Source organism: Lepidochelys kempii, chromosome 2, assembly GCF_965140265.1.
Source record: "Lepidochelys kempii isolate rLepKem1 chromosome 2, rLepKem1.hap2, whole genome shotgun sequence".
Classification (NCBI taxonomy): Eukaryota; Metazoa; Chordata; order Testudines; family Cheloniidae; genus Lepidochelys; species Lepidochelys kempii.
In genome coordinates, this window is record NC_133257.1 from 74665577 (window position 1) to 74679163 (window position 13587).

Below are 13587 nucleotides of genomic sequence, written 5' to 3' on the forward strand. Positions count from 1 at the left end.
GACACATGGAATACAATGGGTGAAAAGATACTGTATACAGATACACAACTGAGGAAACTAACCTTATCTGTCTGAAAGAGAAAACAGACACCTGAGCCCCAAGTGACAAGGTTTCTGGACTATGAACCTTCCAAACTCCTCTTGCAGCCAGAAAAACTTAAAGTTTTATCCATCTCATCATATTCTGTTTATTGTTCTTATCAGAATCTACTGAACTGTCTTGTTTTATACAGTAAGATGGACATAAACTCTACATGCTTAACACTTTTCACAAAGGGCACAATTCTGCTCCCACTGAAGTCAAAGGCAAGAAACCCCTAAATACAAACTGAAGCAGGCCCTAAATGTTTAAAACAATAAATCTGGAGATTTAAGAGCAAGGTTTTTTGTATACTTACTGCTTTGGGGGGGGGTGTTTTTTTTTAAACTTTGTCTACAGATTAGCCATTTTAGATGTATTTTGTTTACTGCTGAATATTTTAGGGGCTGTTTGTATGTATTTTTGGTCTTTGACATGGCAAAAACCTTCAATCAATACAATTTGATATGAGAACAGGTACAGCATGAGCAGCAGCAGTACGAGATTCCTCAAGTTACGCTGCCCTCTCTCCTGTGCTGCAGCAAGCATTCTAGTGGTGAGAGGGTATTTCACACTCCCAAACCTATTCAATCCGTCACCTTTTTGCTGAGACAGACAATCGTGAAGGTGTAAATTTGATGGAGAAATATCCACCTAACATCTTGAGGATAAACCGTCTTTATAAATATCTGTAAAATAAGTTTGGTTTTTAAATTAAAAATTAGCAAGGAAGTCAGAAACAATAAAATCTGTTTCAGAGTAGCAGCCATGTTAGTCTGTATCCACAAAAAGAAAAGGAGTACATGTGGAACCTTAGAGTACCTGTGGCACCTCACGAAAGCTTATGCTCAAATAAATTTGTTAGTCTCTAAGGTGCCACAAGTACTCCTTTTTAATAAAATCTGTGTAAATTAGAGCACTATCGACAGTTTGGTGATCAAATGCAAACCTACCCAAGACACAGGCATTTGTTACAATTTGATGTGCACAAACCTCTTTCTATGGTCGAGAATGGAATTAAAATCATTAAACCAAAACGTTTGGTCAAGCCTTAGTTCTAATACTACTAAGTCCATAGCAAACACCCATCATGCACATATGCCAGACCATCCAGACTGACCCTATTCATGCTAATGAGCCTCCTTTTCCACCACTTCTCTCCACAGCAAGAGTTAAAAACTAACACCTGATCTACACTTATAAATTGGTATTGCTGTTGGTAGAGAGAGGAGGGCCTGGTACAGCAGCATGTTTCGTTTGGGAAATATGGTCACCCTAATTTTAATGTTATTTTAAAACGTGGGGTGAGAGGGAGGTATTTGGTACACATAAGCAGAGATAGCTATGCTGTCAGCTGCATTTAAGTTGTGGCTCTCCAGAGCTATGCAAGAAAGAAGATGTAGCTTAACTGAATCCTTAAGTTAAACAGAGCAGAACTGGTGGATTAGTAGACCCAAACAGCCAAAGTGTTTGCCCAGTTGAATCAGTGAAAATAGACAGGTCTAGTATGAACAGCATGCGCCATCAAGGCCTAGGCTCTACTTCATTCAGTAACTTCTGCTATTCAACAGAGTCTATGTGAATAGCATAATACACCGGATGCTATTTTAGATTTATATAGAAAAACATCCCAGAATATTTAACAAACTGAAATGTGGCCACCTCTAAGCAACTCAACTTATAGAACTAGAGTCTATGTAACATGGCTATTTAATGTCTATGCACAGCACAAAGGGCTGATTTGAGATTTCAAGGTATTATTTGAATAATCACCATCCAGTTGTCTACCTCAGGAGGAAAATGGACCAAGTCAGCCATGCTGAGATTTGAACTTCCCAAACTAAATGTTTTAAACCATCAACCCTTAGACCAATATAGACCTAATGATTCAACTTATATCTTCAGCTACCTTCAAACTCCGGCCCAATTAATATGAATGTGGAGCCCTAAAGGAAAGCAGTTATAACCCGCAGACTACCACAACTCATCCAGGAGTGGACTATATTCTATACTGAAAAATGAAAAATAGACTATTACACTTCATTAAATTGATCAAGTCAATGGAAGCCAGGTGTCACAAGATAAGTCTCCTCTGGCTACAGAAAGGCTGATTCCATTACCGTGTTCCATTATAAGGATATTATTTCTGTTATATCAAGTGGTTACTGTATAGTTAATCATTTTACCTGACTGATGTGAGTGCAAAGTGACAGTTGCTTCCTAAACCATTATTGACCTGATGTGTTCTGACCAACTGGTTTTGAAAACAGGCCTACTTTAGTGCGTGCTGCAGTCAAAGACCAGTTTGTCCATAGAAAAGTATTTCTTTAGAAGTATAAGAGTTTCTAATAAGCTGGTTGAGGTGTTTGTATTTGTTGTTCTGGAGGCAGATCTTTCTTGATAGTGGGTTCATAACTCTGAAATTTGCTCCTTGCAGAAATACTCTTTCAGAAACAGCTGCAAGATGCTCCTCTTTGTCCAGGCCTTCCCAGCCAATTAAATCCTGGTATCCTGACTTGTAACGCTGCAGGCAGCAGGGGAATGTGGTGTTTGGTCTCTCTCTCATTATGATTATTACTATGTCTTAATATATGCTTTTTAAGGTGCCCAGATACAAGAGACATGGGTGCCAAAATAAATGCTTGCAGCAACACATAAACATATAATCTTTTATCAATGTTTAAATTATCAATCTGACTTGACACAGATTCCATTTGATGTTATGAGTCAATTCCCTAAAATAACCTATTTTTAACTGTATTGTACAAGATAGGTGCTAGATTCAACTTTAATTTTACATGCAGAAAAAGTATAGTGGTGAAAGACAATGATGAAAAAATACTTGTATGACTGGCTGCTCAAGATACTGCTCACCTTTGAGGGATATTTCTGGGATGCCATCGAAGATGTAAAATCTACTTCACATAAGACCAGGGTGCAGAAAGGGAGAGAGAAGCTAATCACTTGCTACACTTTCCTATTTTGTCATTTTTGAGCTAAGTTACTGAGGCAGCAATAAACTAATATATCAATTACTGACTCATCCATGGCCCCAATTCTAGTAGGTCAGAAAGCCTCAGATACTACCACAGGTGTGTATTTGGAAGAACGTCACAACATTCTTCACTGAGGAAAGACAATTGCACAGAAGAGTATTTTCTAGTCTACATAAATCATTTAAAGCTCCCATTTCCAATGCAATGCCAAAAAGCAGCAGGGCTTTTAGAATACTAGTTATAATCCATTTCAGTGAAGTCTGAAACATTAAAAACCTGGCGATGGTCTAGTTTAAGGAATATCCTCCTAGAACAAAATTCCCATTTAGGAACTGTTAATGTTTTAGAATCATAGAACATCAGGGTCAGAAGGGACCACAGGAGGTCATCTAGTCCAACCCCCTGCTCAAAGCAGGACCAATCCCCAACTAAATCATCTCAGCCAGGGCTTTATCAAGCCTGACCTTAAAATCTTCTAAGGAAGGAGATTCCACCACCTCCCTAGGTAACGCATTCCAGTGTTTCACCACCCTCCTAGTGAAAAAGTTTTTCCTAATATCCAGCCTAAACCTCCCCCACTGCAACTTGAGACCATTACTCCTCGTTCTGTCATCTGCTACCACTGAGAACAGTCTAGATCCATCCTCTTTGGAACCCCTTTTCAGGTAGTATTTATTCCTTTGAGAAAAAATGTTCTATCAAATTATAAAGTTAGCTTTTTTGCTGGGTTCTTTTGCATCCAGATTAGATTTTATAATTTAAAAGATAAACTGCAGGCAGGCTTATTAAGTGTGTTTTGCAAAAAAGGGTCTGCCTTAAATAATTATTAAGCCTTACTTATTCTACATAGCACATACAGAGGAAGATATGATCACTGCTCCAAGAAATTCATAATTTAGGGGACAAATTTTCCTCACTTCATTCATGTAATTAAATTTCTCTGGCCTAAATGGGACTAGTCACAAAAAGTGAGCAAATCTGGCAGCACACCAGACACAGACAATACATAGTCTAAGCATACAGGACATTAGAGGAGTATCCAGGCTCCAAGTGAGGCAGACATATATTTTAATAAAACAGAGTTAACCTACTTTAGGAGGATTAATGCTGAAGACTTCACAGAAAAGTGTTTTAGAAGGGATCTGAAGGAAAAAAAGGAGGCCATTTGGCATGGATGGAGAGAGGCAGTTCCTAGTGTAGGAGGCAGCATGGTAGGAGGCATGAAATCTGATTTAAACAACATTAGATTCTGTTTAATCCCCTGGAATGAAAATATTTAAAATTTAAAATATTTAAGAGATTAGTCTTTTTTGATTACATTAGAGGCCTTTTATCTCTGAGAGGAGGCTTTTAGTGAAGGCCACATTCTGGTTGGGTCATTCAAACCACTATTTGTAATGCAGTGACCTGCGTTGAGTGGAATAGAGTCCTCCTTAAAACATTATATAATTATACTGGAAAGGAGGTCACCATCATTGCACACCAGAATCTCCAAGGAAAAGGTTGCTAGTGCCGCCTCGACCCTTTGGAAGTTCTTGAGGAAGACCATTCTTGAGCCAGACCTCATCAGTATTGTCTATCCTTCATTTCTTATGCAAAAAATTAAGTCAGTTATAGATAAAAGGGTTTTTTGTATCTGAGCAAAAAGCAACACGTCCTTTCCATTCCTGTCTCTCCCCCACTCCCCAAAAGGAAAGAAAACACACACTCCACCCAACTCTGGGTGGGATTTTCAAAACTGTGTGTATTGACCTAACTCTGCTCCCATTGAAGTTAATGAGACTGAGCAGAGTTAGGCCAATGTTAAGCAGCTGTGAAAATCCTATCCTCTGTTTTTTAAGTGCAGGGCCTACACATAAGTAAAAGCTGTGTACATACACCCTGGTGTAATACATCCAGCTTGTACATTTCTGTTTAAGCCCTCACCCTCCTTTTTGTTTTTAAAAAAATGATTTGTAATAAAACACGGGAGAGAAGTAATTTTCAGACTAAACCTATTGGTGCATCAAGGAAGGCATCAGTCACAAACTTATTCGTCTTTAAAAATGGCCCATGACATTAGAGGTCTAGCACACTGTAAAAATGGATAAATATTGCAGAAAAATATTTTGACAGAATTGCTAACCCTCCAGAACCTAATGGAGTGTAGCATTTCTGAGTAGTAGAAAATAAATTTCACACAAAAAAGTCTTCTAATTATGCAGACACTCCATTAGGTTTCAGAGATTTAGTAAATACTACACAAATATTGTATCTCAAATGGTTGCCCATTTTACAGTGTTAACCAACTAAATTAACAAGCAAGGATTAATCTTGTAGACAATGCTTTCCTATAGCAAACACCTCTTTTGTATTCTCAGTTCTGTTGTGTTTTTCCTCAGATAGTTTGCCTGAATTATTCCTACAAGGGTGCAAGTCCCAAATATTGCATAACATGGCAAAGTATACCAAAGCTGTAAGAAGCCACTAATTTACACTGGGGATTTACCTTCCTGCATGAGCAAGCCCCCAGAGTTAAAGTATGGCCCAGACTGACCACTCCCATGGAAATTTCCACAAAAGGGAGCTCTGTCAGAAGGAAAACTGAAAAGGAATCCTCCGAGTCCTGGTCTACACACAATTTTTGTAACAGTATAAACTATTTTGCTTAGAGGTGTGATTTTTTTCTGAAGTAGTTATATCGGTACAACCCCTAGCATGGATGCAGGGGTTGTACCAGTATAGAAGGTGCTGTATATTGTTATAGCTGATTCCCCTTTCCTGTATGGAATAAACTATACTGGTATAACTACAGCCACGCTGGGGTGGAGGGGGTTGTACCACTTTAACTATACTGGGATAATGAAAGTGGCACAACTGTCACGTATAGACAAACCCTAAGTGTGTTTTCCTGGGATTGTATGAGGTGGGCATGGGGCACTCCATTCCACCTCTGCTATTAGGACTCCCAAGTTCCTTTAAACTTCCTTAATGTGGATTTCCATGTGCAGAGAGTTCATTTGAGTTCATTCTGTATTAATATTACCCTGGATTCCTGATGGTACTCTGAAGAGGGTGTAGGGGAGAGGATGTACTTACCTACACATCACCCACTGACTCCTGACATAGTATGGACGGGGGAAGATCTGCGCGGGGGGGGGGGGGGGGGGGGAGCCTTTCTCCCTCTGCTGGTCAGATTAGGGAAATGACTTGACAACTGAGAAGAGCAGATACACCTAATTATCTAACTCCTCAACTATTCTTATTTACAGATTTATGTAATCTTGTCTGCCATGACTATCAGTTTTCACTTGATTTCAGGGGCTCTACCACAACAGTAACAAGATTACTAGTTGTCAGAGCATGAAAAATTTACTTGTCGGCACTGAGAGGGAAGTTATTCCTAGATAACATGGAGGCCCAAACCATCAAGTTGTATAGAATTTAAATTTCTATTAAAAGAAGCTTCTAGCACTTATGATTGTGAAGATAGCCTTTCCTCTTCCTTTTGAAACAAACCAAAGCAGTACAGTCTTCCTGAATCTACAGACAGACAGCTCTAATGTTTCCACTAATGTTCATGGCTTTGTAAAACAGCAGCAAAAATGAAAACCAAACTTGTCAGTTTCACTGCTGCTACTCAGCCCTCTGGGTAGCAGCAAAATAATCAGGAATCACATTTAATGTCTCACTGCTTCTTGGGCACAAATGTAAGCACTGGAGAACTTGAAAGGGGATCAAAAATTTAAACTGGAAGGTGAAGAAAGGGTAGAGCTATGGGGTATGTCCACACAGCAATTACAAACCCATAACTGCCCCGTGCCAGCTGACTCAGGCTCATAGGGATTGGGCTAAGTGGTTGTTCAACTGCGGTGTAGATGTTTGGACTCAGGCTGCAGCCCGAGCTCTGGGACCCTTGCAGGGGGAAATGCTCCTTCCTATTTATAGCATCTAGAAGGGATGAAGCATCAAGTTTATAAGACATCTTACTAGTCAGAGCCAAATAAAAAGAGAGAAATAGAGATGGCACCACAAGCAGGTTTCAGGAACAGAGCCCTGTAGAAAACCCTGTACCTTTCCCTTCATAGCAGGGGGTGTCAGGAGGGTTAGGTTTTTCTCCAAGATATTGGAAATGGAGCCTCTCCACCCTTGTCTTTAATCTACTAGCCAGAAGCAGAAGCATCATGTCTGATGAATTATTCAAGTATTGCTACTTGTCAGCGATTCTACCCCACTCCTGATTAGTAGACGGGAAACATAACTCTTATTCTCAGACAGATACTTTTTTCATAATCTTGGCAAGATTCAGTCTTGGTGAAAGTAGTTGCGACTCCATTGATTTAACTGACGTAGTGATGCAAGTAGTTGCAATTTAGTTTGGCCCATTGTTTTCACACTCCACTTATCATTATTACTACAGATATACTGTTTGTTTTTCCTTTTGTCTAGAATAACATGCCATACCTTATGTCTGCTCAGATGTCAGATTTGATGTTGACATCTGTATTCATCATACCAAAAAAAAAAAAACAAAAAAAAAAACCACCCCACACACACAAACCCCTCTTGGACAATTTAACCTGCACAATCTCTAATTGCCACAACAGTGCATTAAGCTCACAAAAGCTTATGCTCAAATAAATTTGTTAGTCTCTAAGGTGCCACAAGTACTCCTTTTCTTTTTGCAATTACATAAGAGTATACAATTCTAAATCCATTTTTCTCTAGAATTCCCAAATAATCTGTTACTGAAAAGTAAAACTGAATAGTTAGTTTTTGGCACCCTCTACTGGAAATTCTGGGAACATACTTGTACAGTACTATGAACTTTTAAATACAAGGGCTAAATATTAGAAATTACTTCAATCCAGCCCCTAAAATATGTATGCTTATTTTTATGAGTGCAATTTTGAACATCAAGTTTTTCTGCACACAAATAGCATTTGTGCACAGCAATTGTCACTCAATTTCCCAGCTGAAGCACAAAAATCAAGTTGGCACAAACCAATCCAAGATTTGGGACATCCAAAAAATGCAGGCACCTAAAATTTATGCATGCAAATTTAGAAACAATGTTTGTAAAACTGGTGCCTAAGGATAATGGATCTTCTGTGAGAGGAAACAGGTAACCATTTTGTAAAAAACATAAGAACAGCCATATTGGATCAGACTCACGGTCCATCAAGCCCAGTATCCTGTCTTCTGACACTGGCCAATGCCTGATGATTCAGAGGGAATAGACAGAACAAGGAAATTCTAGAGTGATCCATTCCCTGTCACCCAGTCCCAGCATCTGCCAGTCAGAGGTTTAGGGACACCCAAACCATAGGGTTAAACCCCTGACCATCTTGGCTAATAGCCATTGATGGACCTATTCTCCAAGAACTTAATTCTTTTTTTAACCCAGTTATTCTTTTGGCTGTCAAAACATTCCCTGGCAAAGAGGGTCACAAGTTGATTGTGCATTGTATGAAGTAGTACTTGGGTTTGGGTTTTTTTGTTTTAAACCTTTTGCCTGTTAATTTTATTGGGTGATCTCTGGTTCTTGTGCTATGTGAAGGGGTAAATAATACTTGCTTATTCATTTTCTCCGCACCGTTAATGATTTTAAAGAGACCTACATCATACACCCCTTTAGTCATCTTTTTTCTAAGATGAATAGTCCCAGTCTTTTTAATCTCTCCCTCATATAGAACTGTTCCATACCCCTAGCCATGTTTGTTGCCCTTTTCTGTATCTTTTTTGAGACGAGGCAACCAGAACTGCACATAGTATTCAAGGTGTGGGCATACCATGGTTTTAAATAGTTGCATTATGATATTTACTGTCTCATTAACTATCCCTTTCCTAACGGTTCCTAGCATTGTTAGCTTTTTTGACTGCACACTGAGCAGATGTTTTCAGAGAACTATCCACAATGTCTCTAAGATCTCTCTTTTGACTGGTAACAGCTAATATAGACCCCATTATTTTGTATGTATAGTTGGGATTATATTTTCAACTGTGCATTAAAAATTTTGCATTTATCAACATTGAATTTCATCGGCCATTTTGTTGCCCAGTTGCCCAATTTTGTGAGATTCCTCTGTAGTTCTTCGCAGTCTGCTTTGGACATCACCATTTTTAATAATTTTGTATCAACTGCACATTTTGCCACCTCACTGTTTACCCCTTTTTCCAACTCACTTATGACTATGTTGATTATTATAATATATATAAATATATATATACACACACATACACACACACACACACCATTATTATTATATAACAGTGTGTACCTTACAGGTTATCCTAGCAGAGGAAAGCTGCCTCAAGGTCTGATACTGAAACAGTCTGTTTTGGAACAGCACTCTTACTTTAAGGCAAAAACCCATGCCACTGAAACTGCACAAGACATTGTACAACTTTCTTATAAATTAATGATTTTATTTTCTAAATCAGATCTCATGTGATGATTTAATAACTACAAGACGCTCTGTCAACTGATCTATTCACTGACCATACTGTTTACCTATCTGTAGGTTTGGGGAAGAATGAGAATTTGAAATATTCTTGTTTGTGAAGCTCTCTTTTAGGGAGAAGAGGTAAACAAAAACAAAAAACCTCATGTCCCACCCAAATCAGTTCTTCCAAACCTTAATATGCTGTACGGTTATGTTTTGGTTTTTTTAAGCAGAAACATTTTCTCACCTTAGGAAGTTCACCTTCCTTCTCTTCAACAGGCAGAGAATTACAGCTTGCACAGGAATCAGAGTCTGATATGTCCAATGCACTGTCATCTTTTCCTGATCCATTGCATTCATCACCACCATCCCCAGGATCACTGTCCTTCTCCCAGTCAATGAATTGTGGTTCACCTTATATTTTTTAAAATTAAAGACATTTTTCTTAATAAGTCTGTGTGTTATTTATAACTATGAATTCAACAATGACAGTAAACATGCTGTTAAATTATCTCTCATTCAAAAATGTAAGTGATGTTATTTTATATACATTCAACCGATATTTTTCTTACTCTTTCCATAACACACAAAACAACTTTGATAGCATCTTCCTTAAAAAGCTCAATTCTAATATACTTTGCAGAGCTAAATAGTACAGTTATAAAATTAATAGCAGGTAAATGCTAACTTTTGTGGAGGCAAATCTCAAGATGACAAACTGACTATTTCCATATGCAATCTGATTGGTTAACAACTCTTATTGTCCCTGAAAAAGGTAGGGGTTTTTAATTATTAGGATTTATCTAGTTACATTTTCCAAAAGCCCTAGCTCACGTTTGGCTGAGTAAATCAAACAACAGAGGGTAAGAGAAGTAAAAGATAAGAGAGAAAAATTAAGTCTTCTTCAGAGATCTGAAACAAAAATAGAGTTAATAAACCAAAGCTACATGAAGGTTATTCCAAAAGAAAAAAAGGTACAGACTGAAGCAACAAGATGATGGGTACATCTACACTGCAGCAGGCAGTGCGCTTCTAGCACAGGTAGAAAGACACGCTAGCTCTCCTTGAGTTAGCACACTAAAAATGGAAGTATAGTGTGCGGTAGCACAGGTGGCAACTCAGGCTAGCCACCTGGGCATGTGCCCAGGGGATTCGGGTCAGTTTGTACTCAGGGGGCTAGCCAAAGCCATCACCCATGCTATCCCCAGCTACAATGCTATTTTTAAGCTCTGAGCTACTGGGCTAACACCTATCTGTCTGCAGCTGGGAACATGCTTCCCAGTTCAGGTAGCGTAGACAGAAGAGACAGGTTAACACCAGGCCCAATCACGCCTCCAACTCACCCCTTCTTTCTTCCAATTTCCCCTGAAAATAGGCCTCTTCTCTCCACTTATGGAACCCAGCTCTGTCTCAAAGAAACTCAGTCCCTATCCTTTAGTTGTACATTGGATATTTAGGCCCTTATCCTGCAAAAAAGATAATCTTTAAAGATACATGGAATCTAATTTACTTTAATGGGACTGCATCAGACATAAGGGTCTACTCATGTTGATCCCATTTCAAGATCTTTTCAAGTCAGAGGGGCTCTGTATTGTTGCAGCAGTCTTCCCTTCCCCGTGCAGTAAATTGCAGGATCAGGATCTAATAGCTTGTCTACATTACAAGTGCTAGAGCACCATAGCTGCAGTTACGCCACTATAGTATAGACACTTGCTACAGCAGTGGAAGGAGTTTTTCTGTCGCTGCAGTTAAACCACCCCTCTGAGAGGCAGTAGCTAGATCAATTGAAGAATTCTTCAGTTCCCCGAGTGGTCTACACCGGGGATTAGCTGGGCTTAACTACGACGCTCAGGGTTTGAATATTTCACACCCATGAGTGACATAGCTTAATCAACCTATGTTTTAGGTGTAGATCAGGCCTGAGATTGTAAACTCCTGAGGGGAAGGATCTTGTCTTGCTTGCAAAGCATATAAACACACTTTTAGCTCCATTCTGACTACACTTGCTTGAATGGAGAGAGAGCAGACACACCGTTGTTTGTGAAGTAAGTCCATGTGAGGTTTTAAATCTAGGGGGGAGGTCTAAAGGAAGCATGGTTAGAACAAATAAGGAGTTGTGGAATTGGTCAAAGCTGAAAACGATATGAATATACTTTCTTGTATGTGTGAGGAAGCAGGCTGAGGTAGCAGCACTTGTTGGATCATATTAAAGAAGTTCTGTATTAAAATCACAAATGAGTTTGATTCCCCATAGTTTAAATTCCAGGGTATTACTAATTAAGAGGTCTCTTGGTTTTTGGTACTGTTTCTCTCCCTCTATGTGTGAAACCTGCAAGGTGCTAATTGCGTTAGTACATTCTAAGACAGAGTCTGTTCTCAAAGCAATTCACACAGAGAGAGACTCAAAGCAATACTCTCTAACAACAGAAACAGCACCCAGAGACTCCCCGCCCTTTTGTTGTATTAACAATTGTGATTAAAATAGAGATAGAGGATGTATGTGGATGGATGCTTGGTGTGTATAATAACTGAATGATCAGGGAGGTGCCAGCCTAAGAATCCAGTGTCCATTGGCTGAAGAAGGAGTCAAGTGGAAATAACCACAGGACCCCCGGAGGGCAGACTGGAATCCACCCAACAGCCTCAAGAATGGGAGAACCAAAGAACAAGATAACATCTAGCAGCACGGAGCAGTCAGGAATGTGCTATCTGCTGATTGATTCAGCAACAGCATGATGAAGCAATTCCCATAGACTGACATAGGAAGAAATTCCTATAACAATGGACTCTAGAAAGTGAGAACTTTGGGGTCCGATTCTGCAAACCAACTTCCAGGAGTATCAGATGAGCATCTGACAAGGCCCTGCTCCCTCCTCATGTCCAGGCCACCTGGCCAATGGCTTGGCATGAGCAACTCTAAGGCTGGTAACTATGATAACAACCTTGCAGAACCTGCGTGTGTGTGTGTTTGTATGAAGGAATGTGTGAATAAATATGAGATTGAATGGAATGTTATAGCTATAACTAACTGCTTACTATGATTCTTTCTGTATCCACAATAAATGTGGTATTTTGCCTTTTCCCCTTTAATAAGATCCTGCTGGTTTTTATTTTATTGGTATAACACACTCTGTTCATGCTGATGTCTGGAGACATGGTAGTTAGAAAGGAACATTGAGAACCAAAGAAAATTACTACAAAATTGCATACTAATGGTACCTGACCCCAGTCAGAGTAAAGGTAGTTCACAGAACTGGTAAGTGAACTGAGAGAGGGCAATTCTTCTAGTGGTTTTCAGCACACAAGATAATTCCCCCGCCCTCCCCAAACCATGCAGGAAATAAAAGACGAGGTCACTCACCTTGTTCAGCCACTGTGGTTCTTTGAGATGTGTCCCCCCCACCATGGGCGCTCCACCTGAGGTGGGCATGCTTCTCTGAAGCCTTTGATTGGGGATTTTTCCACTAGCAGAGTCAGTTTATCCCCCGCATGTGCTCTTACAACCTCCTGCCATGCTCCAAGCACATATAGCGCTGCACAGGTGAACTTCGCACAGTTCCTTCTCTATCTGCGTGTTCAACAAGAACAGTCCAAAGCAGAGGGGAAGGAGGGCAGGTGATGGAGCACTCGTAGAGACACACATCTCAACGAACCACAATTACTGCACAAGCCGAGCGTAGCCTTTTCTTCTTCTTCTTCTTCGAGTAGCGTCCCTTTGGTGACTCCCAAGCAGTATCAAGGCCAAGACTGAAGACAGTACAGTAGAACCAAGTGCCGCATCAGATCTAACAGCATAGACCAAGGCACTTTGTTTAGAAAAGGTATGCACTGAAGCCCAAGGAGCAGCTCTGCATATCTCAGAAACTGGAATGTTTTTGAGTAACGCTGTGAAAGTTGCTTGTGATCTGATAGAGAGAGCTATAATCCTTTGGGGATGCAAAGCACCATCTGCATCACACAAGCAGTAATATACCCAGCAATCCATTTCAAGAGACTGTGGTCCCTTTGATTATTCTGCAATGGACACAGAGTCTAGGTGATTTCCGAAATTGATTGGTCCTATCCAGATAAAAGGCCAATGCCAAAT

At 39.7% G+C, this 13587-nt stretch overlaps 1 protein-coding gene across 6 annotated transcripts in view; it reads right to left on the bottom strand.

The window, feature by feature from the left end:
• Window positions 1-13587, bottom strand: part of SPIDR (scaffold protein involved in DNA repair) — a 340912-nt gene that overhangs the window by 311433 nt on the left and 15892 nt on the right. For all 6 annotated transcript variants that reach the window (XM_073331247.1, XM_073331245.1, XM_073331242.1 and 3 more), the window contains one exon: window positions 9748-9914. In XM_073331247.1, the coding sequence (XP_073187348.1) occupies window positions 9748-9914 (167 nt within the window). The remainder of the gene's footprint in view (window positions 1-9747; window positions 9915-13587) is intronic.